This window comes from Sebastes umbrosus, chromosome 10, assembly GCF_015220745.1.
Source record: "Sebastes umbrosus isolate fSebUmb1 chromosome 10, fSebUmb1.pri, whole genome shotgun sequence".
Classification (NCBI taxonomy): Eukaryota; Metazoa; Chordata; class Actinopteri; order Perciformes; family Sebastidae; genus Sebastes; species Sebastes umbrosus.
In genome coordinates this window covers 21869439-21896351 of record NC_051278.1, presented here as the reverse complement: position 1 = coordinate 21896351, position 26913 = coordinate 21869439, and the positions used below count along the sequence as shown (strand labels likewise).

The 26913-nt window shown below is 43.3% G+C and overlaps 2 protein-coding genes across 2 annotated transcripts in view; both read left to right on the top strand.

Annotated features, from left to right (window-relative positions):
• The window catches only part of LOC119495756 (C-terminal-binding protein 2-like), a 91679-nt gene that overhangs the window by 39209 nt on the left and 25557 nt on the right, over positions 1 to 26913 (top strand).
• LOC119495755 (trithorax group protein osa-like) lies at positions 4899 to 8733 on the top strand. Its single transcript, XM_037782515.1, has one exon. It carries the CDS (start codon positions 6183 to 6185, stop codon positions 8505 to 8507), a length of 2325 nt encoding a protein of 774 aa, XP_037638443.1. The 5' UTR covers positions 4899 to 6182; the 3' UTR covers positions 8508 to 8733.

Genomic DNA, 26913 nt, shown 5'->3' with positions numbered 1-26913 from the left:
ATTGACATCACGATTATTATCATGATTATTCATACATTTTAGGGACAAAATATTTTTATTGCAATTTCTCATTTAAATAAACAGAGCACTGCTTCCTCTTCCATGTTGTGCTACATTCAAACCGTCATAAACTCTAAATGTTATCCTTTTACTTTGTTATTGTCATCTATAATTGTCATTTGCATAAAACAAAATTCAAATGATTAGGAAATAAATTATTGTACTTTTATTTAAATATTTGCTTTGATTAAAAAAAAAAATCTTGGCATTAGTAGTTCTAATTATACATTATAATTTGCTTAGAGCTAGTGTTGGGAAGTTAAACGGGTCATATGTCCCTCTCTAATATCTATTTTATGATTTATCTCGCCAAAAACAACATTTTACAAGATTGGAACGCATCATCATAGCGTTATAATTTACCATAGCCAAATACTCATTACTACTGAATAGAGGTTGAACGCACTATAATGTGCTGCGTGCTGTCAGCAGACGAGCCGGTCACTGTGATTACTCTGAGCAGGTTGCACAGGAACGAATTACAATATAATAAGTGTCTGATAGTTGTTCCAGATGTTTTTTAAGGTTATTCCTCCACGGCTTAATTTGGCCTTGCAGTTGTGACAGCTTGCAGCTTTAATTCTTCTTCACTCACACTGAAGAACTTCCACACCAACAACATGTTGTGTGTGTGTGTGTGACGTAAAACCATCCTGTGGCGGCTGCACATGTGTGTGTGACCGGCAAAAACTCAGATATATGACTATGAGACTGCTGAAAACGGCCGGGTTCAATTGGCTGCTGATTGGCAGTGCATCTATAGCTGTTAGTTTAGGAAGCGCTTGATTTTTTTGCAGCAGAGTTTTCTATGAGCAGAGCATGCATTTTCAACGTCAATATCGATCATGTTCATTTAATTATGGAAAGTCCAAATCATGATAGATTAATATTTGATTAATTGTGCAGCCCTAATAGCAAACAACAACAGTGCGGTGCTAGTGGAGAGTGTAATGGTAGTCAGAGCGAGGAAAAAGTCCGCCATTTGGTAATATTTCACAGTGGAAAATCCAATAAGGAAAATCACGATATGTACTGTATGTAAGGCTTCCGTTTCAATGGGAGAACGTGACGACTTCACCAAGGCAAAGAGGGAAAAAAAGTACGAACTGCAGCAGCACAAGCGTTGGAAACCACATTCCAACAATTAAATAAATTGCACAGAAGATAGCCCAAAAGCGGCGAAGATATTAAACTGTATTTATCACGTTGGTATCAGATCGGTATTCAGTATCGGCCGATACCGCAAGTTCAGGTATCAAGCGTCTTGTATGATAGATTAGCCCCAGATCTCACTGTTGTACATTATGTCCGTCTTGTTACTCGCTGCTTAATTAAATTTTCTCCAATGCTGAGAGATGTGAAAGAAAAAGTAACACACTATACCAGGCTAAAGTAGAGTTTTCTGAAATCTATTAGCAGTAAAAAAAAAGAGCCCTGAACTACATAATTGCAGCTTCACTCGAGGTTCATTTACTCAAGGTTTCTGTAAGTTTTACTCTGAATTTTTCCACCAGTCAAGTCTTATTCAATGTAAGGTCTTTATAAGCTTCTGCTGGGGTGGTATTATATTTGTTCTAAAATCCCCGGCTTAATTCCTAAAGCCCTCTGTTACAGTGAATCTGGCGATGTGTGCACAGTCTGGCAAGTATGGCAAATGGAGGAACATTAGAATGTGAAAGTCAAACATTGTTTTAGTTCGAGGCAAACAGAACTCTGTGATTTACTTTCCTGTCGGGATTAGATCGGCAAACCCTGAGTACACACCTCTGCCCCGGTCTCTCTGTCTGAGGTTGACTTTATGGGGATGAGTGATCTGCTGCACTGAAAGCCCGAGTCTCTTGAGGGCCGGGCTAGAAGAAGTAATGAGAGGAGTGGATGAGGTTGGGGAAGCCAGGGGATCACATATACTCTATAGGCTGTTGCCCTTGACATGGATGTGTGTGTGTATGTATGTGTTTGCATATATTGGCGCTGAACATGTTCTCCTAAATCTAAGCAGCTACATTAAAGTCTAAAAGACTCAAAGAGGCTGTTAACCTTGCAATGATATTAGCTTTTAACCCCTTAACACAAAAGTGTTAGAGAGCTAGAGTGAAGATACTGGTACCATCCATCCATTGGTAACAACCATGTCATGCTTGCTTGTTGAGAAGGAGGCCCAAATCATGCAAAAAACTGTTATGGCCATTTTTAAAGGGGCTCCTTGACTTCTAACCTCAAGATATGCAAATGAAAATGGGTTCTATGGGTATACACGAGTCTCCCCTTTACAGTCTTGCCCACTTTATGATAATTTCATGCAGTTTTGGGCAAAAAACATGCAGTTTTATGCATGCGGTACAAATGTGTTATTTTTGCTTATTCTAAAATGGTGTGTTCGAATATATTTCTGCATACTGGGGTCCCTAAACAGTGTTGGAATTGCGTAAATTGGGTATGACTGTAAAGCTGAGACTTTTGTGGATCCAATGAGCCCAATTGTACTCAAGTGTGATGATGTTAGTCCCCATAGTAGCCATTTCATTGTAGTGAGACCATTTTTTTAAATTTGACCTCACTGTATAAAATGACCTGTGGTGACCTCGAGGATAATCACAGCCTCATGAAACTTTACAACCACAAACTAGAGACCTAGGGCATTCAGAGGATGGATGGCTTTCCTAGGTAGATTGGCAATAAGTGCTCTCCATCCAATCGGCAAAAAATGCAATTCCTGCAGAAATCTCCAAATGTCCAAAGTTTTTGATATCGAATCATAGCATGGCTTTTTCTACGGTGTTCCTCAAGGTCTTGGTGTCTTAATGTGGTATTTTGGAGGTATTATTGATCATTTTTTATCAATTCTTGAGTGGTAAAAAAAATGGTTAAATGTAGCACCAAATCTGTGTAATAAATGGTATCAACCCCCAAATTGCTGCAACAATTTTTGAGACATAATAGATCATGAGAATGACCATCATAGACTTATATCATCATGTTCTAAGCCCTTATACACTGTCAGAATTTATTTTAATAATTAATTCATTGAACTGCATGTCAAATGAATCTTGAGGTTCTCAGCTTTCAGATGATGTACACCACTTCTATGTGACATCTACTGTCGACTATATATCTACCCCTGAACATCCCCTGTCCCCCACCCCTACCCCTCTAAAAAAAAGAGAGCAGAATAGTAGGGGGTCTGGCCTTTACAAGTGATTTTGATTTGGAAAATAGTTTCCATATCGAATAAGATCAGAATGAATAACTGGGAAAGACTGTGTGCCTTTAGGTGATAAATGACACCCATACTTGAAATGACTGTAAAATTTGATTGACTTCATAGCAGTTTCACCCTGATGAATCGAAATGGGCATCAAAAATGATTTTCTCTCCAACTCTCAGCTTTGATTTGATAATTCATCTTTACGGTCGGTTTTAGATCTCTGCGAGGGCTCGCTCTCGTCTCCTCTCCTTCCCATTTTAATTACCTTTCTTACATCAAGCTGACTGATGTTCCTCTGACCTTACCAAAAGAAAAAGTTCTCAGTCATCTGCGCAATTGGTTTTGGAGCTACTGTCATCAGCTTTTTTTTTTTCCCCCTGTCATCTTGTGAAAACAGCAGAATACTCCGCTTCCCCCTCTGATCTCTTCCTATTCTAATTACACAACTGTGATTAAACAAGATATTAGTGCCGACGACGGACATGCAAGCACGGTTTCCATAGGCCCTCTGTAAGATATGCAGGAACTTTTCTCAATATGCTGAGACAGTAATTAACAAGACTTTCCTCACAGTCTAAAATATGTATTGCTACGCCTCGCTGTGGATATGGCTCTGAGATTAGATTTGGATGGAATCGGACACTTCCTCACCTTACATCTGTTTTCATGCATTAATAAACAGGGATCCTCTGCAGGAAGGGATCAGGTTTCAGCCACAGTGACATGGAGTGAGACATGCAGGCAGCTAGGCAGGCAGGTACACCTTCAGAGTCATGTATTGAACATCACCTATAGCTTTAAACAAAATAAGGAATGTTAAGCGTTAATTGCATCTCCATGTATGGCTCATGGCCAAACATAACATCAAATGCTGCAGCATTACATTTAAGAGCTTTTTTTTCCCCACTATACTATTCATTACTGGAATGAGATGGAATGTGTTGTGTTGCAGCTCAACACGCATAGTGTTTTTGTAAGGCAAAGGTTGTGCTTGGGATTAACTGTTACAAAAACCTCCCCCCTCACCGCTTCAACTCACAGATGCACACACACTACACTCCGCCACTGTTTTACTTTTCTCTGCAACGGGCCAAATCCAGATTACAGAGCTTCTCTAAGTGAAGGAGATCAGAGGAGCTTTAGGAAAGAAGGGGGAAGGTGCTGTATTTTAACTGACAGTTAGATGCATATGGTTAGAAATCATAATATAAATGGCCAAATAAAACTATTTTGAGATTCTAACTTTCTGTACAAGTGTTGCATTTAACACTTTGTACACATGATACTGACTCAAATAGCTGGATCGGGTATCGTGATAATGGGGCCGATTTATTCAATTCAATTCTGTGTTTATATACTATATACATCATATACTGGAATTTTAATTTAGTTTTTTTTATTTAGTTTTGACCAATTTATTTTGAAGATTTTTTAATCAAATTGTTGGTGCATTATTTATTATTTTAATAATAAATAACAATTCAATACATTTATATCCATGTATTTATTTGTTACATTTTGTTTTACAAAAGCAATGTTTCAGGCCTGATGTTGCCTCACTCATAAAAGAATGATCCAAGTCACTCCCACACAGTGAGGCATACAGCTTATTTTTAAACACAGGAATCGGATCAGTACTCGGTGTCGGCCGACACCCAAAGCCCAGGTATCACTAATCGTATTGGGCGCTGAAAAAGTTGGATCAGTGCATCCCTAACTGTAATGTTGATAAGATTAGAGGATCATTGCTTGAAACGACAAATAGGGCAAATAGGACAAACGTTACAGGTGGATTTAGTTATACATTCTGCACGTGCAAATCCATGCATTATAATTTCCAATGCCCTCCGATCAACATACATGGCATGTCTGAGTGATCTCATATCAAATAGAGTGGGGCAGTGACAGTGAGCGCCACGGAGGCATCAAGGACATTTCAGAGTGAGTTGGGCAGCAGTTGCGTGGTGGCTCTGCCGCAAGCATGGGACCTGGAGGATTAGTGTCCAATCAGAGTGGATTTGATGTTTACTGACAGCACATGGGACTTAGCTGAGAGAACTGTATTTCATTTGTATTCAATGAAGCCGTGCGCCCTGCCTGGCCTCCCCTCCCCGCGCTGTGAATCTGGCAAACCAAAAGCTGGAACCTGTTGACGAGACAGTGCATCATCGGCCGCTTCAGGTACGTGACTCTTCAGGAGAGGGTGAGGGTGAGGGGTTTGAGGGGTGGACTCTAAATCATTGGCATCATCGCCATCATCATCATCATCATCCACATCACCAGATACGCTTGTATCTGGTTCACATGACGTCACGGTGGGAAGTGGAATTAAACAGGCTTTATTTAGTTGTAATCCCTCATAGCAATCGGCAGAGCAAGTAAAATGTCCCAGAGACGGGAGAGATAAACCCCATTGGATTAGTACAAGCCCCTGCCCATCCCAACCTATAACCAACCTATCCACTCCTTTTGTTTTTTGTCTTTTTTTTTATATCAACATTTGGTGGCCAGCTACAGCATGCACCCTGCTACCGTGTCTTTCATGGAGTAGCTGCTAGCTCTTTAGTGTATTGTGTTTGTGTGGTTTGGTGTGTTGTGTTTGTGTGTGGTGTCCTCTTTCCTTGCGCACAACAAGCCAGCATGACCAGAGATTAATTATTCAAGGACTGCCAGCCAAAGGGGGAGTCATCTGATAGTACGGACCTACAATATTACAGCCTGATAGCAGGTGAAACGGTAGACCCTGCTTCATCTTCTTTTTTTCTTGTACTACTCCTCTCTGCGTTCCATTTTTTGGTGCTAAAGTACATGAAGACTTGAAAGACAACTTTCAACACAGCTACAAGTGGAAATTTTTTTCTGTTTTTTGTTTTTTTTCCTCCCTTAATCTTCTCTTTTTTTTTTTGCTTTTTTGCCAATGCTTGTCCCTAACAAACATTTGAGTCTTGGTCGCTCCCACAGTTGGGACACATTAGGAGGGAATGAGGGTCAGTGGGACAGGGCTGAGAGTGTCTACGAGCAGCAGGCAAGAGTAAACGGCCGGCGTAGCTCCCTGTCATACGGAGAGGGAGGAGGCTGGTACGAGCCTCCACCAGGAGTGCGTCCCCCTGACCTGGATTTGAAACGCGACCAGTATTCCTACCAAGACTCTCCGTACGGACAGGTTTACGCAGACCGACAGGACCCACGGGGGCTGAGGAAGGGCTCTGTGCCTGATCTAAACCACTACGAACGTGCGCCCATGGCTCACCGAGGATCCATTCCACATCAGGAATACTATTCCCATGACCCGGCTATGACTCCACGGCCACCTGAGGGCTTTTACCGGCCAGAACACCAGCCTCCGCCGCCTCACCCGCTCAGTAGGTCGGGGTCTCATTTTGGGATGGCACCTGGGGCTCGCGCTGTGTGGGATCAAGGTCAGGGAGGAAGAGTTGGACCTCAAGCCCCCACATCGCCTCTACCTCCTCCTCCCCCTCCTCCGACCGCTCATGAGTTGAGTCGAGCTTATAGGGAACCTGGTGCTGTAGCTGCTGCCAAAATGATGCCAGATGGCCAACAGCGCATACCCTCGCGAGAGCCATCTCCTGCTCACTATGGTATGGAGCATGCATCCCCTCGGTATGCCAGTGAGCCTCCACCTCTGACCGGTCAGTCGGTCTATACTGATGTTAATGGCCGCCCGTTGGATTCGCAGCAAGCAGCTACCTGTCTAGTAGTAGATCCTGTCACTCAAGGTATGATTATGAGGCAAGAGGCTGCCTCACCTTACACCATCCAACAACAGCAGCAATTGCAGCAGCAGCAACAACAAATACAGCAGCAACAGTTACAACAGCAGCAGCTTCAACAGCAACAAATGCAACAGCAGCAGTTACAGCAACAGCAATTTCAGCAACAACAAATACAGCAGCAACAATTGCAACAGCAACAGCTTCAACAGCAGCAGTTACAGCAGCAGCAACTTCAGCAAGAACAATTGCAGCAGCATCTGCAACAGCCCCTGCCACCTCCACCTACCATGCCCGTCTCAGACCCTAGCCTTTCTATGATGGCTCCACTTCCTGCTCCACCCGCACCAGTGCAGACCGCACCAGTTTCTCCGGCCGCACCTGCCCTTGTGCAGGCTGTCCAAACTTCAATCCCTCCTCCCCCAGTCACCCCACATCCTGCTCCTCTTCCCCCCACTGCCCCACAGACGCCTTTACCTGTGGACCCCAAGAAGGCAGTTGACCCTGAGTTCCTTGCACTGCTGCGAAATGAGGGCCTCTCGGAGAGCACCATCTCCTCAATTACCCATCAGGGATTTGACTCCATTAGCATGCTGGCCGTTATGGAGGAGAACGATGTTCGCACCGTCGCCCCCAACCTCGGCCAGGCTCGTGTACTGTCTCGCTTGGTCCACAACTGCAAGCGGCCCGTTGAGGCTACGCCAGCCCCCTCCCAACCTCAGACACCCATGCGAGGCCGCTCCAATAGCTTTAGCCATCGCTCAGACATCTACCACCACCAGCAGCAACATCATCCAACGCACCCGTCACAGGCTTTGACCGTGGACCCCCATATGATGCACCCGCAGTCCCCTGGGGCCATGCAGACCATCTCCCCAAGGATAGGCGAAATGATGGGTAGGAGGCCCAACAGTGCCCCCTCTCAGCACCTCCTAGAAACCTCTGGAGGCTACCCAGGCCAACCACCTCGCTCCCCGGGGCCATACACTGGAGCACTTATGCCTGTTCAATCAAGACCGATGTCCGCCTACTCTTCTGGGGTGACGCTGTCAGGGATGCCCATGCATGGTATGCAGATAATGCCACAGCACATGACTGGGTCAATGCCTGCCATGCCAGGGTCTATGCACTCCATGCAAGGTATGCCACAGCAGATGCCCCTGTCCATGCCAGCTTTACCGCAGCCACCACAACAGGTACCAAAAGCATACTCTACCAATTACACAGTGCCCATGGAGCTGATGAAGAGGGACAGGAACATACTGCCATTGTCACCCATGCACAGCCCTCACCCCAGCCCTCAGCTGATGCGTAAGGGTGGGGGTACTTCAATGGACAATGCCATCGTCCCTATGGGAGCACCAGGCCAAAGCCAAGGTGTCCTTGCTGCTAACCAGAAGTTAAGTCGACGCACGGGTCCACCAGTCATCGTGTCCACTATGGTGTCTCCAGATACAAGTAAATTATTTTTTTTTTTCTCCTTTCATCCTTATCATCCGTTGTTTGTCTGATTTCTTGATACATTTGGTCTTGCTTTCTCTTGGCTGGTTCACATGTTTTTAATAGATAAGGAAATTGATTTGTGCTAGAGCTCTTCATTTTTTTTGCATGCTTTATGTAAGACACCATTCCCCCATTCCTCTCGTTGCTTTGAATAGCTCCACAAAGCAGTGCTGCTGCATTGTTAAGAATCATATCATGCTTTCACAATTTGGTTGACGCTTCTAAGAGCTCTTCAGTATACTGAAAGAAACAACTTGAGTATTAGGTTGCAGTCTGTTCTTTGAAAAAAAAAAAGAAGGCACCAGAAATGTGTTTTCATCCTTCATTGTGATGAATCGTCGGTATGTGCATACCATCTCTGTTTTTATTCTGGTTTGTGAAACCATCATTCAGCTGAGGAGCATGTGAGATCCATTTAGCTGAATGTGGTTGCTGGTGTGTAATGCATGATGTCTGACCTTAAGAAAGTCCAAACACAATGAGAATTTAAATGGAGCATTTTCTTTGTAATCGTTTTATCTTTCTGGTCAGTGCTGTCATTTGTTTGCTGTCCCGCGTTTGTTCTCATTACATCAACAATGGATAAATGGCGTGTCTTTTCTTCTCATCTAGTCCAGTGGAGCGAAATCTAAATTGCTTGCTGCCTATCTCTCTTCCAAAAATGTTGTCAGGCTTATGATTAATACCGTAAAAGGATAAGTTTTGCATAGACATTCTGGCAATCCATTCCCTGTCCTACTTTTGGTGTCTGCATTTACCCTGATCCTAAAATGATACTTGCATCCCGCTGTCTCATCTGCTTATCTCTGTGAGAGCCAGATTTGTCAGACCTTCCGTATACTTTGTGTGAAGTCCTTTATTATTTCCGTAATCTCATGCAGTTCTTTTGTCAGATTGACATATCGCCCCATTAAATGCAACACAAAACGACATTGATGAGGCGCAATATGGAGGATTTGGGAGAAACAGCTGTCAGCACCGTTTCTGATACCTTTTTAAAATTTTAACAACTGCACACTGTCTTCATGTTACAGTCTGTCAGTCGCTGCATTCATGTGTGAACCGTTCACATTAAGACTTCTCTCACCAGAAAACTAGGATATTGTGTGCAGCAGTATCAACGGTCTCCTGGCGTGCATGTGTGTTAATTTGCAATGGTGTGCATGTGTGAAAAATATGTGATTGCATTTGCCACAGTCTCCTTGCAAAGATATAATTTTTTCTCATTTAGCTCGTATTGACTATGTCGTGCCCTTGGTGCGTAATTGGAGCAAAAGCTCAGGCTTTCTTAAAATCATATAATCTGCCTCAACTATACAATATTCATAAAGTTGCATAATGGTGATTGCGGCATTAGTCGTACAGTATGTGCTGTGGCTCTTTAGCTGTGGTATCATTGTGACTGCAGCTGTTTTTGATGAAGTCCTTTCTGCTCTGCCACGCACCATCTCCCCTGCACAGCCCCTAAGCCCCTGTTGTTGTAAACATGGATGTCTTATTGCATTATGATAATAAGGGTGCATCAGAGTAGCCTGGAAAGACTTCACAGCCACTCAGGCTACACAGCCGTCCTCCAGTCCTGCTGCTGTCAAGGTGTACCACTGACCTGCATGAAATAGCAATTAGCTTCGTCTAGTTCTTCTCGAACAGATTTGCTCACAGGGATCAGACTTTACATTTGAACCGGTGGGTTAAAGGCAGACTTTTCATTTTATGGTTGATTTTTTTTTCTTTCAGCTGAATGTATTGAATTTGCATCCCAAATTCATGTTTTGATTCCAGTTTAAAATGAAATGATTTCTGTCAGTGGATCCTTCTGGTGTAATCCCCTGAATCATTTACCCATATCAGATTAAAGCAGCAGTAGGTAGAATTTTATTTTTATAAAACGGTCACTATATCCTGACAATACAGGTAATCTGAAAAATATCATGTGCCTCTGTGTCCTCCGGTGTTCCTAATGGCATCTGCAAGATTTCACAGACCGGAGGAAAACCACCAATCAGAGCCGAGCTGGAGCCTTGCCGTCTCTGAGCAGCTGTCAGTCACTCGCAAACTCCGATCAAACGGTCAAACTAGGCAGTGCTGATCAAATGTGAATCAATATTCTGTTACTGTAATACCTATTTCTCTCCTTAAATGTTTTCAGAAACATCTTGTAGTGTACTGTTTAGCTGTAAAATGAGAAAGTTTATAACCCGGCCGCCATGATGAGATCAGTTGAGGAAATACCAAGCACCGCCCACCAGCCAGAGCAAACTTTCTAATTTTACAGCTAAACAGTACACTACAAGATGTTTCATTTTGTTTTCATTTTTTGTGAGCAATAGGCAGTAGAGTAACAGAATATGAATTCATATATGATCAGCGCTGCCTAGTTTGACCGTTTGATCAGAGTTCGAGAGTGATTGACAGCTGCCTCCATTGAATGAACAGCTAATAGGAACGCTCTCTCTTTGAAATGACCTGTGATTGGCCAAAGGCTCCCGTTATGGGCTAGACTTTTCTAGTTTAGTCTAGTTTTCTCTAAGACTACTTGAAATACAATATTCTGAAAGGTTATTATGGAATTTTTGCCCAATGATGCCAAAAATATTCTGCCTACTGCTGCTTTAATTCAGCATAATAAAAGCTGCTACATGAAATTATCTTCTTTTCACACCCACGGCCTGATAAAAGTAGCCTATGTTTCAGACATTTTGGGCAATAAGGTGCTGATTTCTCCATCAACGCCCGCTCACCAGAGGCTGACTAGCGGCATCACTGGACAGATAAAATCGAATTACAGTGCTGATGGCCGATTGTGTGATTGTGTCATTTTCTCTGTGCAGGTTGTAATGAGAAGAGAGAGGAGGGGTTTTAATCCTTCAGATCCTCCATTTCCTCTGCTGCACTAATCCACAGATAGTCCCAGTTTGTTCAGACCAGCCTCCTGGCTTTCCTGTGAGTCACTACCGTACATAGCCAGTAGGTTAAAATGGACTTTAATGGGGGCCAAGGCAGACAAGGAAAAATAATTTAACTTGTCTCTCTGATTTTAAGGCCCGAGAAAGCAGATATTAATAGATCTCCATTGCTTGACCGTCAAAACCGACTGCTGCTCTTAGCACAGATGCTTTGGAAAAGGATTTCTTCAAGTCTGCCACTTACACATACATGGCATTGTTAGTACACACGCAGTCAGCAGAGTAGACCTCATTTGCATGTGGCTGACATTTGTTGCTTTGGTAATTTCATCTGTTAATGGACACAGCCGCAAAGCTGCTCTGAAAGCATATTCCTAAATTGTATGTTGCTAGGCAACGTGGGTTTTGGTGGTAATCGTAGGCAGATTTGCTCCTGGTTAAAGGGTCGGTCCATTGTCAGAAAACACTGCAAATTTACATGTTACTTCTTTTTTTTTTTTTTTTTTTTCAGCCAAAATGGCTGGCTGAGCTAATGCGTCTGGAAGAAAGTATTAATTAATCATATTCATTCACCCCTTTTCATGTGGGATAAATAAAACAAGGCTTTTTTTCGAAAGAATTATGCATTTCAGACTCAACAAAGTATGATCCAGCCTTTCAGCTAAAACCTCATTTTGATATTTTTGTCAGGTAGACAAATTACATTGTGATAGCAGCAATAACATTTTGCATTCCTTAAAATCCAGTTACCAGCTCCTGGTATTCTGACAACCTCAGACAGTTCATTAGCTGCAGCATGCACAACCAGAAAGAATATCTCCCTGAACTAATAGCCCTTGTGTAAATACAGATGGCATGCCCCCGCCCACCTCAGTATATGATGCTTTGTGGAATACCCTTGAGCAAGACCCCGCCTTTATATGACTAACTAGGCCTCCCCATCCCCCACCCCGGCATAATCACCGCATATGATACTGTGGGACTTCCACTCTTTTGCCTCCACCCTGCGGAGTGCATTGGCTTCCTTCCGTGGACTCTGGCCAGGCGACCTGATGCTAGCTCAGGTCAGTTCTGCTCTGTGTGACACACTAGCCACAGTTCTTTCCTCCTTGCTTTGGCATATAGCGAGATGATGGGGGAGGGTGGTGTATATTAGTTCTGGAGATGGCAGATTATGTATTAACGGGGTCCAGGTCAAAGCTTCAGGCAGTTGTTACACTGAGTGAGGGATTAAGGAGAAGAGAGAGAGAGAGAGAGCGGGAGGGAGAGAGACATAGTTCTGCTACTGAGAGATGATGATTGCTGGCTGGGGGAGGGGAAACGGGGCGTTGACAGCTGTCAGTCAACCTTGGACTCTCCATGGAGATGAGGCGAGCTGTCAATGTTGCTTTGAGACTTTGAGGGTCAAACTTTGGCCTTAATCTGGGCTGACAGTCAAAGGTTGTTTTTGTTATGCTGCTGGTCACTGGTGATATATATATTTTTTCTTTCTGACATAAGAGTGGTTTACCAGCGCCACAACCTTGAGTAAAGCAGCCATTGGATTAAACTGGGGTTGTTTTCAGAGCAACGAAAGGACAGACATGGACATTATCGTAATTGCGCCTTTGAACATTTAGAGCCTCAGATGTTTCAGTTTTTAAAAGTGAAAAAGTGAGTAAAAGTGCTGTTGATTTTGTGCAGAATCGGGCTGTCTATCGCAAATTAATCGCACATTTTTTTATCTGTTCAAAATTTACTTAAAAGGGAGATTTGTCAATTATTTTATACTTTTATCAACATGGGAGTGGACAAAAATGCCCCTTTTGAAAAATGGCCAAGCCAGTTTTTTCAGTTTGGAGCATTATTTAGCCTCCTTCTCGACAAGCTAGTATGACATGGTTGGTACCAATTATCTTGCTGAATGAAACGTGAAAAGTATTATCAACGTTTCTTTGCCACAGAGTTTATTTTCCGCAATAATCCAAAATCCAATGAAAAAAATCCCATTGGCTTTTTGTCAAGGGAACCAGGGTAATGCTAACTTCCTTGTTGGCCTACAAAAAATACGTCATTCCTGCAACCCCTTTATTGAAAAAACATTTTTTATTTGCAGCAGCTCTGATCGTTGCCTCTGACAAGCTCCTTCCTCAATGGCAGCGGAGGCTCATGGGTGTTGGAGTATTTAGAGCCAAACCAAAAAAAGTGTTGATTTCTCAAAACTCAAAATAATCAAAGTGGATGACCGTAACATAAACCTGTCATTCAACTATCCAGGATACTGCTGTGAGGAACATTGGGGATCATTACCATAAAAACTTCCAAAACCAGCCTATCCTCCCACATCACAAACTCTATGCAGCCTGTGTGTGTAGGATTAAGTGTGCGTTGTTTGTACGTGTGTGCAATGTGCAAACTGCTGTTGGCAGGTGTGGCGTCAGCTGTGGCACCGAGCAGAGTTCCTCTCCCCCACCAGATGTTCCACTTAATATCAGGCAGTGATTTCCTTTTCCCTCATGAGCGGATAAAGTCTCTGGTCACACGCTGCCAGGATTTGATCTATACAAATCTCAAGTACTCATTTTCTCTTCTTCTCTTTCTCTTTGTCTTTGTATAAATTGATCCCAGTTTCTCTTGGTCTCCCCTCCCTTTGTAAATTAATCTTTGTTGGAAATGATTTGGCTATGACACCCTCCTAACTCAAGAGAGTAGAGGTAGGGGGGGGGGGAGATATTTGAGGTAATGGGAGAAATATGTCTCTAAACAAATGTCATACCCAGCTCAGCACATTCATTCATGACTGTGGTTGCGGGTTACAGAGCCCGTCTGCAGGAAAATGAGGCGAGAACGAGGAAAGTAAAGATGGGAGTTGATTGAACCCAAAGACAGCAGAACAGAGGAGAAGATACAGCTAGAGAGACCAAGGGATGGAGTTAAATACAGAGAGGGCTGCTTTAGATTAGATAGTGAAGGATTGACTGCTTTGGAGGCAGTGATAGAGTCTTAGAAATGGGCGGAGGAGTGCAAACGGGAGATTACATAAATGGAAACTCTGTCATTGCCATCTTGGAGCAAGTGAAGGAAGGGAGGATAGCAGGAGGACGTCTCAAGTTTTTGTTTGGTTTGTTTTTATTATAAGAATAAGAAACACTTTGTAAACCTGAATTCATCAGTGTCATGGTCATTTTTTGGTCCGGTTTAAAGCTGCTACTGATGAGTTTTACAATATTTGTATTTATTTGTCGGATTTAATCAATTTATTACTTGGTCTTTAAAATAGCTGAAAGAGAAAAAATGCCCTTCACAATTTTCTTGAAAAGCCTGATTTTTTTCTTCTTCCATCCAACAGTCCAAAACCACAAAATATTCCATTTACATTGATGTAAAACATAAATGAATTTGTTTGTTAAATGAATGACAGAATGAATGAATGATCAATACTTTATCGAAATGGTTGTCAACTAATCGATTAATTGAGAAATAGTTTCAGAACTAGGGTAGCTTAGTGTTTTAAACTGTAACTCCAAGCTTGCTGTTCTGTCCTGCAATTCTTTTTCCTTTTTTTATTTGATAAACAACATAATTATCTCTGAGAGTGAATGACACCTGTCGGCTCCGGCGTGTCCATTTCGGTTTGTTTGTGGATGTAGTAGTAATAATATTCTGTATGGGTACCATGAAAAGAAAGTGGACCTTGAAAGGTGTAAAGTCTGACCGTGCAGGCGTAAAGCTCTTTGGTCAGTTTGCTGCTTCCTTTCAGCGAGACTTGAAGTGATTAACTGCAGTTGTGGGAGAAGAGACGGAAAAGAAGGACAGGCACAAGAGGTCACATGCTCAAACATAGAAATGAGAAGCTGAAAGACCCTGACTCCTATCCTCCTCATCTAAAGTCATGCCACCTCTTCTCCTCACCTTTCCTTTTCTCTCCTCTCATCTCCTTTCCTCCTCCTTCCTCTCCTCGCACCTCCTGTCCTTTACTCTCCTCCTCTCCTCTTCTTTCCTCTCCTTTCCTCTCCTCTCTTCTCCTCTCCTTCCCTCTCCTCTGTTCTCCTCACCTTTCCTTTCCTCTCCTCTCCTCTCCTCTTCTTTCCTCTCCTTTCCTCTCCTCTCTTCTCATCTCCTTTCCTCCTCCTTCCTCTCCTCTCACCCTCCTTTCCTTTTATCTCCTCTCCTCTCATTCCCTCTCCTTACCTTTCCCTTTCTCTCCTCTTCTTACCTTTCCTTTTCTCTCATATCATCTCGTCTTGTTTTCTTTCCTTCCCTCTCCTCTTGTCACCTTTCCTCCTCCTTCCTCTTCCTCTCACCTATTTTACTTTTCTCTCCTCTCCTCTCATTTACTGTCACCTCCTTTCCTATTCTCTCCTCTCATTTCCTCTCCTTACCTTTCCTTTCCTTTCCTTTTCTCTCCTCTCATTTCCTCTTCTTTTCTTTCCTCTCCTCTCATCTCTTTTCCTCCTCCTTTCCTCTCCTCTCCTCTCCTTTCCTCTCCTCTCCTCTCCTCTCCTCTCCTCTCCTCTCCTCTCCTCTCATCTCTTTTCCTCTTCCTTTCCTCTCCTCTCCTCTCCTCTCACTGCCAACCGAGGAGTCACCCTGAATAATTCATTTTGAGAAAATGAAATCTTCACGGGTGTTAAACCAGAATGAAGAAGAGACAGAGCTGACCATGTTCTCTGTATGCAATGTGTGTGTGTGTGTGTGTGTGTGTGTGTGTGTGTGTGTGTGACGAGGCGTTCCAGAGCTCGACACTTTGCTTGGCTGTGTTTTAACAAAAGCGAGGGGGAGATATGTTTAGAGGTGCAGATGAATCTCATTTGCACCCGAGGAAAATATTATACATTTCTCAGTAGGCATGTCAGTCGTGTTCAGGATCACCCGGGACTGTAAACGGGATTGTGTTTCACAGTGTTTTTAGTCTCACACAGGGAGCAGGATTTGTGTGTGTGCGTCTGTATGTGTGTGGCGCAGCCATCACTGCATAGCATATTTGATCCTAAATTTATATTTAGTTTTTTCTCAGATATTTGGCCAAAACACACATTTCTGAGGAAGCTAAACTTAAGGCAGCCAGTTACTGGATGAGTCAGTATCCCACTGTGTGTGTGTGTGTGTGTGTGTGTGTGTGTGTGTGTGTGTGTGTGTGTGTGTGTGTGTGTGTGTGTGTGTCCATGTATTTGTCCACTGTTTCATTTTTCATGGATGCCGTTTCACACTCTATTTGTCTAAGCCTGCAGCATACATGAGGGGTGTAATAAGCAACGCCTTCCCCCATTCATCCCCCCATCCTCTCTCTCTCTCTCTCTCTCACACACACGCACACACACACACACACACACACACACACACACACACACACCGTCTTGCACATCCTCTTTTACATCTCTTTCTCGCTCTAATCAGGCCAGTAGGCTCAAGCCACAGAGAAAGGAAAAGGTGGAGGAGGAGAGCGATGGTGTTGGAGAGGTGGAGCGGTGCACAGACGGGGTATGAATGGGAGAACAAGAATTTATGTGCTGCGATCGCCTCCCTGAAAACAAAAAAAACTCAACATCTGTTGTCCACCTGCAGCTGTGCCATCTCTCTCTCTCTCTATCTCTCTCTCTCTATCTCTCTCTCCCCCTCCCTCGTGTTTCCCACTGCCCCTCTTCTCCTCTCACCCTCACTCGTGCTTCAATCATTTGGCAACAGCGCATCATGTAGATCACAAGAGGCAGATGGGATGGTGAATTTTAGAGGTCAAATTATCCCGTAGACCCCTCTCCCTCTCCCTCCAGTGCTCTCTTTTCATGAATGAGGCTTTTTTACTCCAGGCCTGGTTTGTGGGCTCTGGTTACATGTTGTAACCAAACCTCCTCAATGGAGCCCTTTAAACTCACAACACTCCTGTTGAACTTACAGTGAATACATGCAGTACACTATTATACACAGTACAGTAGAGTGCAGTGCGTTGGTTTTGTTCTTTATTTGCTCAGTTTAAAACAGAGTAGAATGGATTCATTTGTCGTCAGAGGGCTGCAACTAACAATTATTGTCATTGTTGATTCATCTGTCAATAAGCTTTTTGATCGATGATGTAGACTATAACATGTCAGAAAACAGCAAAAATGTCAATCATGACATCCCAGAACCCGACGTGACCTCTTCAGATTGCTTGTTTTATCTGACCAACAGTCCTAAGCCCCAAAATATTCAATTTACGATGATGTAAAAACAGAGAAAACACTTCTGTAAAATTTAGAAATGAACAATGTTTGCATAATCACAGATTCTGGGTTTGTCAGTGAATGAAAAGGAGCAGATTTAATGTAAGTGTAAGAATGTCTATCAAATTTTTCTTGTGAAAAAACAGTATTTAGGTCTTAAAACATGCTTTGAGGGGATCTTTAAACTTAACTTAAAGGGACTGTTTGTAACTTCTTACACGTATAAATCATTGCGGGTCGGTGTCCCATGCGCGCTCGTGTGTGGCTACGCTGTTCAGACGAGACTCCAACAAAAACTACACGGAAGCACCAAAACCGCAAAGTTATATCTAGTGAAGCCCGTCTTGCAAAAAAGTGTTGGCCGCGGTCGAAGGACGCGTGGAGACCGTAGCTTTGGTCTCCAGGGCCGGAGTCTCTGCTGTACTGTGGTCCTCTGGCATATACTAATACAATTTTGAGGCTGCAACTAGCAATTTTCATTATTTATTAATCTACAGATTATTTTCACGATTAATTAATTGTTTGTCTATAAAATCAGAAACATTTTAGTAAATGTCCATCATAATGTTCCAAGGTGACGTCTTCAAATTTCTCTCTTTTGTCCAACCAACAGTCCAAACACAAATATTTTTTTGTTTACTATGATGCATGATGAAGGAAAAGAAGCAAATCTTTGAAATCATTTGAAAAGCTTGAACAATCAAAAAGTTTGACATCATTTATCAAAATAGTTACACTACTTACAGTTTTTCTCGATTGTTTACACACATTTTCTGAAAGCATGCCTCATACTCTCAGAACTCTACACACAAATCAAAAAACACACACACAATGGGCAAAACCCCTCAATTCTCCTGCAAAATGAAACTTTACATTCAAAACAATGTTATTTCTTCTCAAAATGGTATTTTGTTTTCAAATGACACACACAAACCATCATATGAATAGACATTTATAAGAACCAGTTGAACACTGATGTGCTCAATGTAAAACACTATGATGAATGGAAAACACTTCTTCTCCATTCATCATAATGACTTAGGCCTTTTTTTTGTTCAGTGTTACACTTACTACAGACAGTACATACATAAGTGTGTTGTAAAATATTTTAGAATATTGTTTTTATACTCAGAACACACAAATACACGGTAACAAATATATTTTATTTTCCCCACAAAAACAATGTACACAGTGTACATCCCAACCAACACAAAGTTGCACATACAGTGGTCTACATACAAAACAACAGAGGAATTTACTGTATACAGTTACAGTAAAAAAAACGGGAAAAAAAAACTATGCTGCATCCTCTCTTCTGTTTCGGTCTGGCCACAGCACCTCATCCACATCACAAGCAATGTTTGCCCTTTTATGCTAAAGCTCTGATTGCTAATTGTAACACTGTGTGACAGGTGTTTGCCCATGTGATGAGTCAGTGTGCATAGTAGGGCAATTGACTTTAGAATTTTGAATGACAGTGTGTTCCTTGTGAAAACGAGATTTTCTTCATGAAAATTGTGCCAAATGCAGAGAATTGTGTGTAGTGTTTTGAAAAAAGTGTGTTTTAGAACTGCAATTTGAGTGTAAAGCAGGAATTGTGCTTGTAGTTTAGCAGAATTGGTTCAGGGGGTTGGTGCATGAGTTACATGTTGTGGTCATTGTGTGTCAAGTACCAGTATTTGTGTGTAAACAATTGAGAAAAACTGTAACTGTAACGGATGACTGATTTTCAGAATGCATGTTCCCTCTACAAAACACTGTTAATTTTGTTAACAAAAACTATGACGGAATAGGCTTGTCAATGACCTTTTTTTTCATGACTAACACAAGATTAGAAGAAACAGCGCCGACATCAGTAAACACTAACGGTGACGATATCAAACATGCAATGTTTGCACTGATGAAAAAAGACGAGACTAAAATGTAGTTTAAAAAATATAAACTACCGAAATATCTCTTTATTTTCATCACCTTCCTCTTCCCCTCTCTTTGTCACTCTCTCTGTCTCAAACACACACACACACACTATGCCATAGTGGTGACGCTTAGTCAGTCTCAGTCCTGTGTGGACGAAGTCACTGTGACGTCACCCATTGGTTTGTGGACTGCCGTTTTGAACCTTGAGTTCGGCATTTCGTCCGTCGCCGTCATGGTTTTTGGCTGTCACCATCTTCATCATTTGCAACCAGAAATGAAAAGAAAGGGCGGAGCTAAGTATAAACGAACGCTGAAGAAGATATTTTCAGGCGACCAAAAAGTTTGTAATTAAACTTTCATGAACTGAAACCCACTGTGAAAGGGATAAAATTCGGACAACGCCATGGCGGCCTGTCAATCACAAGGTAGCCACGCCCTAAAGCATCCCCTGCTTTATGGTCTATTTGACTCTAAATGGGACCATAATTTACTAAATGAACATCATGCCGTATTGGAGAGGGCTTGAAACTAGCGATTCGGACCATAAACTAATGTTTACAAAGTTTAGTGAATAAAGTGAGAAGTAGGGTCATTTTCTCATAAACTTCTATACAATCAGACTTCTTTTTGCAACCAGAGGAGTCGCCCCCTGCTGGCTATTAGAAAGAATGCAAGTTTAAGGCACTTCCGCATTGGCTTCACTTTCCAGACCTCGGAGTTGCAGGCATTTTCTTCTAAAGACTGAGGATAAATGTAAAATAATTAACAGTGTTGTGTCTACGTCTGACGACCTGGAAGCCCTTCTTAACCTTCATTATCAAAATCCTTTTTAAGTCGTTAGTCTGAGACAATGTGTGGGGCTGCCCTCTCAGACTAGCGTAGTAAACATGTTAATCTGTTACTCCTGTGCTTGGGTTTAAATCTCAGGATCAATTAGACGCCGGGAAGGATTCTGAGTGTTACCGTAAGTTCACATGTAGGAGTTGACTGTGCTTGTGTCTGCAAGTATACACACACTATCACCACTCTGAGAAACGGTGCTTGTCCTGATCCCCAGAGAGCTCAGTAGCAGGTGTGTGGAGACTTGTAGATATTTTTACATGTGGGAATTCATTTTGCAACTGCAGGATTTTCAAATCGAAAAAGACAAGTTCACAGATGTCTTTGCGTGTCATTCCTCCGGTGTGGTTTTGTGCATACCTCAGGTTCTATATCCGTCCTGGTGTGAAACAGTCATCACCTGTGTGTGTGTCTGGATTTGCATGTACGTCTCGGGGTCCTTTGTGCAAGCATGACAAGTGTTGACGTGAACGCCGCGTTGAAGCCTGGAAATGAGACGCTTAATGGCTCTTTGAACGGCAAAAACCAATCAACTCCTGTTAAAGAGCGAGGGTAACAAAATTGCAGACCGAGATCGTGAAGGAGAGTTTGTGAGCGAGAGGGAGCGAGACTGAGAAGAGAAGGGGGTGGAAAGGGGGCTGGCACTCTTAAAGGACCATGAAGGCCAGATCACAAATAATAAAACAGAGAGGCAGGGAGGGAGGGAGGGCAGGGAGGGAAGGAGAGAGGGGAGGGGAAAAAAAAAAGAGAAGGAAAATATGTTGAGCGAAGGGGAAGGTCGGAGAGAATGGAAGAGGGAGTCGTGCGTGTGCCAGGAGCGCTGCACCTCTCGCTGTGACTGGTGCTCAAGGATTTTTTACCCCCTCTCTTTCGTCTCTTTTATTTACCTCCCTCTTTCCTCTCCTCCTGCATAGCTGTGGCACCGGCTTGTTTTCTCTGTCTTTTTTTCGTCTTTTACCATTTTTCTCCCCCCACCCCTTCCTCTCTCTCTCCCTCTCTCTCTCTCTCTCTCTCTCTGTCTTTCTGTGACTCGCAACAAAAGGCTGACGGAGTGAGCCTGACGTCTGAATGAATAGCCCAAACCTGCCGTGAAGGGAGAGAAGAGGGAGACGGGAGCAGGGAGCAGGGAAGAGGAGGCTGAAGAGAGGAAAAAGATACGAGTGATCTGGCTGAAGAGGCGGAAAAGAGGAGGACGCTCAGAAGTGCTGATTGCCGGCTGAAGACGAGTAGAGATCCAATTTTGTTTTCTCTCCCTCCCCCCCCCCTGGTTGGAGATTAAAGGAGTTGACGGCGCCGCTTCTTTAACCGCACGGGGGGGTGGCGATCGTAGTTCTCGCTCTCCCGTCCTCCCCTCTCCTCGCCCACTGCCCTCCTGTGCCACCTTCCATTTTTTTTTTCCCTCCCCTCCGCTCAAGAGTACCAGTCGTCTGAGAAATGGAGCTACTGGGAGTGAGGTGACGAAGGAGGACAGATTTGGAAACAAGCAGTGGGAGAGAAAAAGAAGACAGACAGAGAGAGAGGGAAGGAGGGAGGCTGGAGGAGGAGGTAGAGAGGAGAGGATAACCCCAGGGCATACTGTGTGAGAATACCCCCCAAACCCCACTTTTTTTTTTTTTTTTTTTTGTCCCTCTCCACCACATTTCCTCTGCCATGTGCAGCTCCTGATTTGAAGAATGTGGAGACAGCATTTCCCAGGCAAGGAGCATGTTTCACATTGTCTTGAGCATATGTGTGTGTGTGTGTGTGTGTGTGCATGTAGTCATCAAAGGTAATAATAAAAAGCTGTGGTGTGTGTGTGTGTAATGGCGAGAGGTGGGGGAGGAGGGATTTGGCTTTAAGGCTAATGAGCCTCTTATGTTTTTGCAATGAAGTGTGTCATGAAAACAGTGTGTGCATGCATGAGGGCAAGCACCCATGCGAGTATATCAGTGTTTCCTCTGTTTGAAACCACAGAACTCCTCACAGCAGCGAGAGGAGGTGTCATTAGACGGGCCGTCGTTTGAAGGGTCAAAGGTCACAAAAGAATGGGCACACAAGCTCTATGCAGAGAGAGTTGACGGTTGGTCCTGTGTGTGAATGCTGTCCGTCACAGCGTGTGTATTCAGGCGTGTACTGTGGATGTAAAGACGTATGTGAGGCTCGTTATCTTTAATAATCTATCGGTTAATCATGGCTCATTTTCAAATTCGTTTTAACGCAACTTGCGAACATGTGAAACTAGAAAACCTAAGGAATCCATTGGTACGAAGCATGTCATACTAGTTTGTTGTGAAGGAGGCTAAACAACGCTCCAAACCTACGCTAAATTTTGGTGAGGGAAAAACTGTCATGGCCATTTTCAAAGGGGTCCCTTGACCTCTGACCTCAAGATATGTGAATGAAAATGGGTTCTATGGGTACCAACAAGTCTCCACTTTACAGACACTTTATGATAATCACATGCAGTTTGGGGCAAGTCATAGTCAAGTCAGCACACTGACAGCTGTTGTTGCCTGTTGGGTTTGAGTTTGCCATGTTAAGATTTGAGCATATTTTTTTTATGCTAAATGCAGTACCTGTGAGAGTTTCTGGACAATATTTGTCATTGTTTTGTTGTTAATTGATTTCCAATAATAAATATATACATCTATTTGCATAAAGCAAGCATATTTGTCCACTACCATGTTGATAAGAATATTTAATACTTGACAAATCTCCCTTTAAGTTACATTTTGAACAGATAAAAAATGTGCGATTAATCGTGATTAAAAATTAGAATTGATTGACTGCCCTAATAAAAACAATCTGTAATAAAAATTGCATTTAAAATATAATTTCGACCACAAAACACTAGTTTAATCGTGGTGGGACTCTAGGGGCTCATAATCATCTCCCCGTTTTTCCCAGCGTTGTCAACATCGCAGAAATACCTCGTTTACTGTAAATAATCAATGCCGTCAGAGTAAACATAACTTTTAGAGGCATTGGGCTGAAATATTCAGTCGAAAATGTGTTTAGTTTTCATATTAATCTGCAGACTGATATGTGTTAAATGTGTTTTATACTTCTTGATTTTGTGTCCATGGTTTGTAACTGTCAGTGCTTGCCTGTGTGGACGTAACTGAGCTCAGATTCCTAATCTCCGTCTCCTGCCAGGTTTGTGTGTGTTTGTGTGTATACATGTTCCTGATCTGCACACACTCGCTTGTGTGTGTGTGTGTGTGTGCATGTGAAGTAAAGCCCGAGTGCACTGTCCGCTGTTCATCAGCACTGACAGCTGCTTTTGTCTCAGGACCCCGGTTGTTTTCAGGCCTTGCTAGCGAAGCACAAAAGACAACATTTAAAGAGGAGACGGTGATGGATGGATGGCTGGATGGATGGACGGATGCTCTCTTCTCTCATGTCGTGTTGTATTTACCACTGACACCACCTGTGATATCTTTTTGTCAGCATATGTTTTCATCTTTCTTCCTCCACTCTCTCTTACACTTCGACATATCCTGGCCTCCTCTCTCATCCTTTTATCTCTCCCCTCCCTCGCCCCCCTCTTGGCCGGGCGTTTGGGTGGTGATAAGTTTGGAGGAGGGCAGGCGGAGGGAGGACAAACAAGGTCTTTGTGTGTCCACATAGTGGAACAAGAAGCAGGCCGGGGTGGCGGCGGTGTAGCCGGGGCGCTGATAGGGTCCGGTGGGGGCCTGGAGGAGGCAAGTCTGCCAAAAAAAAGATTACACCTCCCTTCTTTTTCTACCGATGCCAGGGGATCGTAAACACACTCAAGAAAGTAGACACTCCCAAGAATACAGGCGCCGGTTTCTTCTTAACATGCATGCGCAGTTATAGAGTGTATCATTTGCTGTTTTTATATTGTATGTAGCATGCAGGTGGATGTACACAACCAGCACTGAGAGAACAGAAGTAGAGTAGAAAGGGAGCGTTGGCATTGAGAGCTGTGAATGCCCTTGAACATTTTATCCAACAAATCTGTGACATCCCGGATAATCACTGATCATTAATGGTTATCATCTGTGGGTGTGTGTGAAGCTAAGTGCAGCCAAACTCTAAGCGCGCGTGTGTGTGCGCAATAAAACAGCGAGCATGTTTGTGCTCCTGATGCCTCCCTGGAAAATGCCGCAGAGAAACACCGACCGTGTCACTTGTGCAAACCTCCATGTTTGAGGGTTGCCAGGTTGGGTGGCCCGTGGCACGTTGCCTTTTGGGGGCCGAGATTTGATATCAGGAAATCAAGCTTTTCCTGTCTCACTGCTGCACTTGCCACAAAGAAAAGCCCACTGGGTTATCGGCTCAGCCCCCCCCTCCTTCTCCTTCTCCTCCTCCTCTCGCTCTCGGACTATCCCATCACTGAGGCCCCCAGCTTGGGAGTTGCTAGGTAACCAGAACCAGCTGTTGGTCCTAAGCCCGTTGAGCCCGTTTTTGGCTCCGCGTCAACTGCGGAGTAGTTTTCTCTGAAAGCTCGCTGTGAACTCAGCGACCGCTGCTGTGGCCCTGACATCATCTTGCCATGGAAAATCTTCCTCACTTCCTTTTGTTTTTGCAGTTTTATTGTTCCACTGATGCGGGGACCGGCGTGGGAGCGTCCGTGGCATGTATCACACCGGTCTCAGTAATTTAGCAGCATTTCATCACCTTTCACACTAGGGGCGAGAAAGAGGCAAGCAGAGAGTGAAAAGAATGAGTGGTTTACTGGGAAGAAATCACCTGTAATTTAGAGTCAGTTGAAAAAGACATCAGGATATAAAAGAGTCCCTTAAGTGTGTCTCTCCTCTGTGAGGTGAGGATACTAAACTGTCTCAGAAGGCTATTAACAGAGATTTGAGATGGCAGAGTACACAGTGTAATTATTCAGGAAATCACAACAGTGCAGGTAAGTTAATACGACTCTGCGGTCCCCAAGTGGACAATTTACCTTTCAGAGTGTGGGACAACTTCACAAACAAGCCACAAGTAAATCTGTGGGGAGCGCGTCAACTTCCAAATGAAATCGTCTTTGTAAACCAGCCGAGGCACGTTGGAGATCCGTGAAACCACAAAAACCAGAGCAACACAATCCGTCCGAGAATAGAGCTTTAGAAATGGAGATAACCGGCGTAGTGCGATGTTATTAAATACCAATTTAAAGATTCCAAACCCAAGGGGAGAAACACAGGTTTGAGCTGGGGTTTATTTTTCTTTCATCGATTGTTTGTGCTCTATTTAGGAAATTATCCTTCTCCCTCTGAAAACTCTGACTCACAGCGTCTGGCAAGCGAAGCTTTCTGAGCCGCTTTTCCAAGATCACCCCTTCCAAACGAGAGAATTAGACACCAGATCGTATTCACTAAGGAGAGACATATTTCTGTGAGTTTTTTTTCTCTCTCTCTCTCTCTAGCGTTTAAAAAGATGACTTCTATTTCTGTTGTCTGAATCCAAAAAGGCTTTTTAGTTGGGAACATCTGTAATCCATTTGTGGTTTAAAGTACGCTCTTGCCAGCTCTTGCCAAAAGTTTTCGTACTTCCTGGAGAATCATGCAGTTTGTGATTAGCGTTGGCTAAAGGATGATATCAGTCTTAGTCCATTCAAGCTTCCCTTGAGGGATGTAGCAACACATGACCTCCGCTGGATAAGACCGTCTGCTGTCACACTGAACACGGTTTAGTTAGTCAAGCTGTTGGCTTTGTTTTCTTTATTACTTGCTGGCTTACAGACAATGCTGGCTGTCGAGAAAAATACTTTGGGTACAATAACAGGAAATTGACACAAGCAATTTGCATTTTTATCCGAATGACTACCAGCCAAAATATCCTAGCGCCTAATGTAAACCATCTTTAGTCATTTATTATTTCTACTCCTGCTCCCAGAAGTTTACGTAACAGCAAGTAGGCACTTGAAAAACGGCTCTGTGGTGCATTTTTGCCCCGCTGAAGAATTAGTCTGGGGTTTTGTCTGGTGTTGGGTGGGACTCTGTGTTTGGACAAGGACAGTTCTGGCTTTGCTTTTGTTTCCTAGAATCCAGGTTCTGGTTCTGGCTGCTCGACACTGTCTCACACAAAATTACATTCCCATACAACTAAACTGCATAACCAAAATACGCTTTGAGTGGAGCGTATTTTCTCCCGGATTACAATCCCAGTTTTAAACAGTTTTATCCGTTTTAAACACGTGATTAACATTGTAAATGGAAACAAAACAAAACGCAACAAAACTACTTAGTTAGGTTTAGGCAACAAACCTTCTGGGTTAGGCTTAGTTAAGAAAAAACATTATGGTTCGTCTTAAAATTACGTAAAAAACAATTGCAAGAAATGACTATGTTTCACACGGGACACAAACATCAGTCTCCCAGGGGGTGTTTGTTGAGTCCGGTGTTTGTTAAACCCATCCACCTCCCCTTCTGCCCACCAGCAGTGGATTTTTCTCGCTGGTTATACCCGTCATTTTTCAATAACGTTTCATTCATGGTCACTCGATATACTACATCACCTTCTCTGCACGTCGCTTGTTGTACTACGTCACTTGCTGCGGCCGTCTGCAGATGTACAAAGGTATTTGTGATACGTAAAAAAACAAACGTAATCCGCTACAAAGTACATTTCCT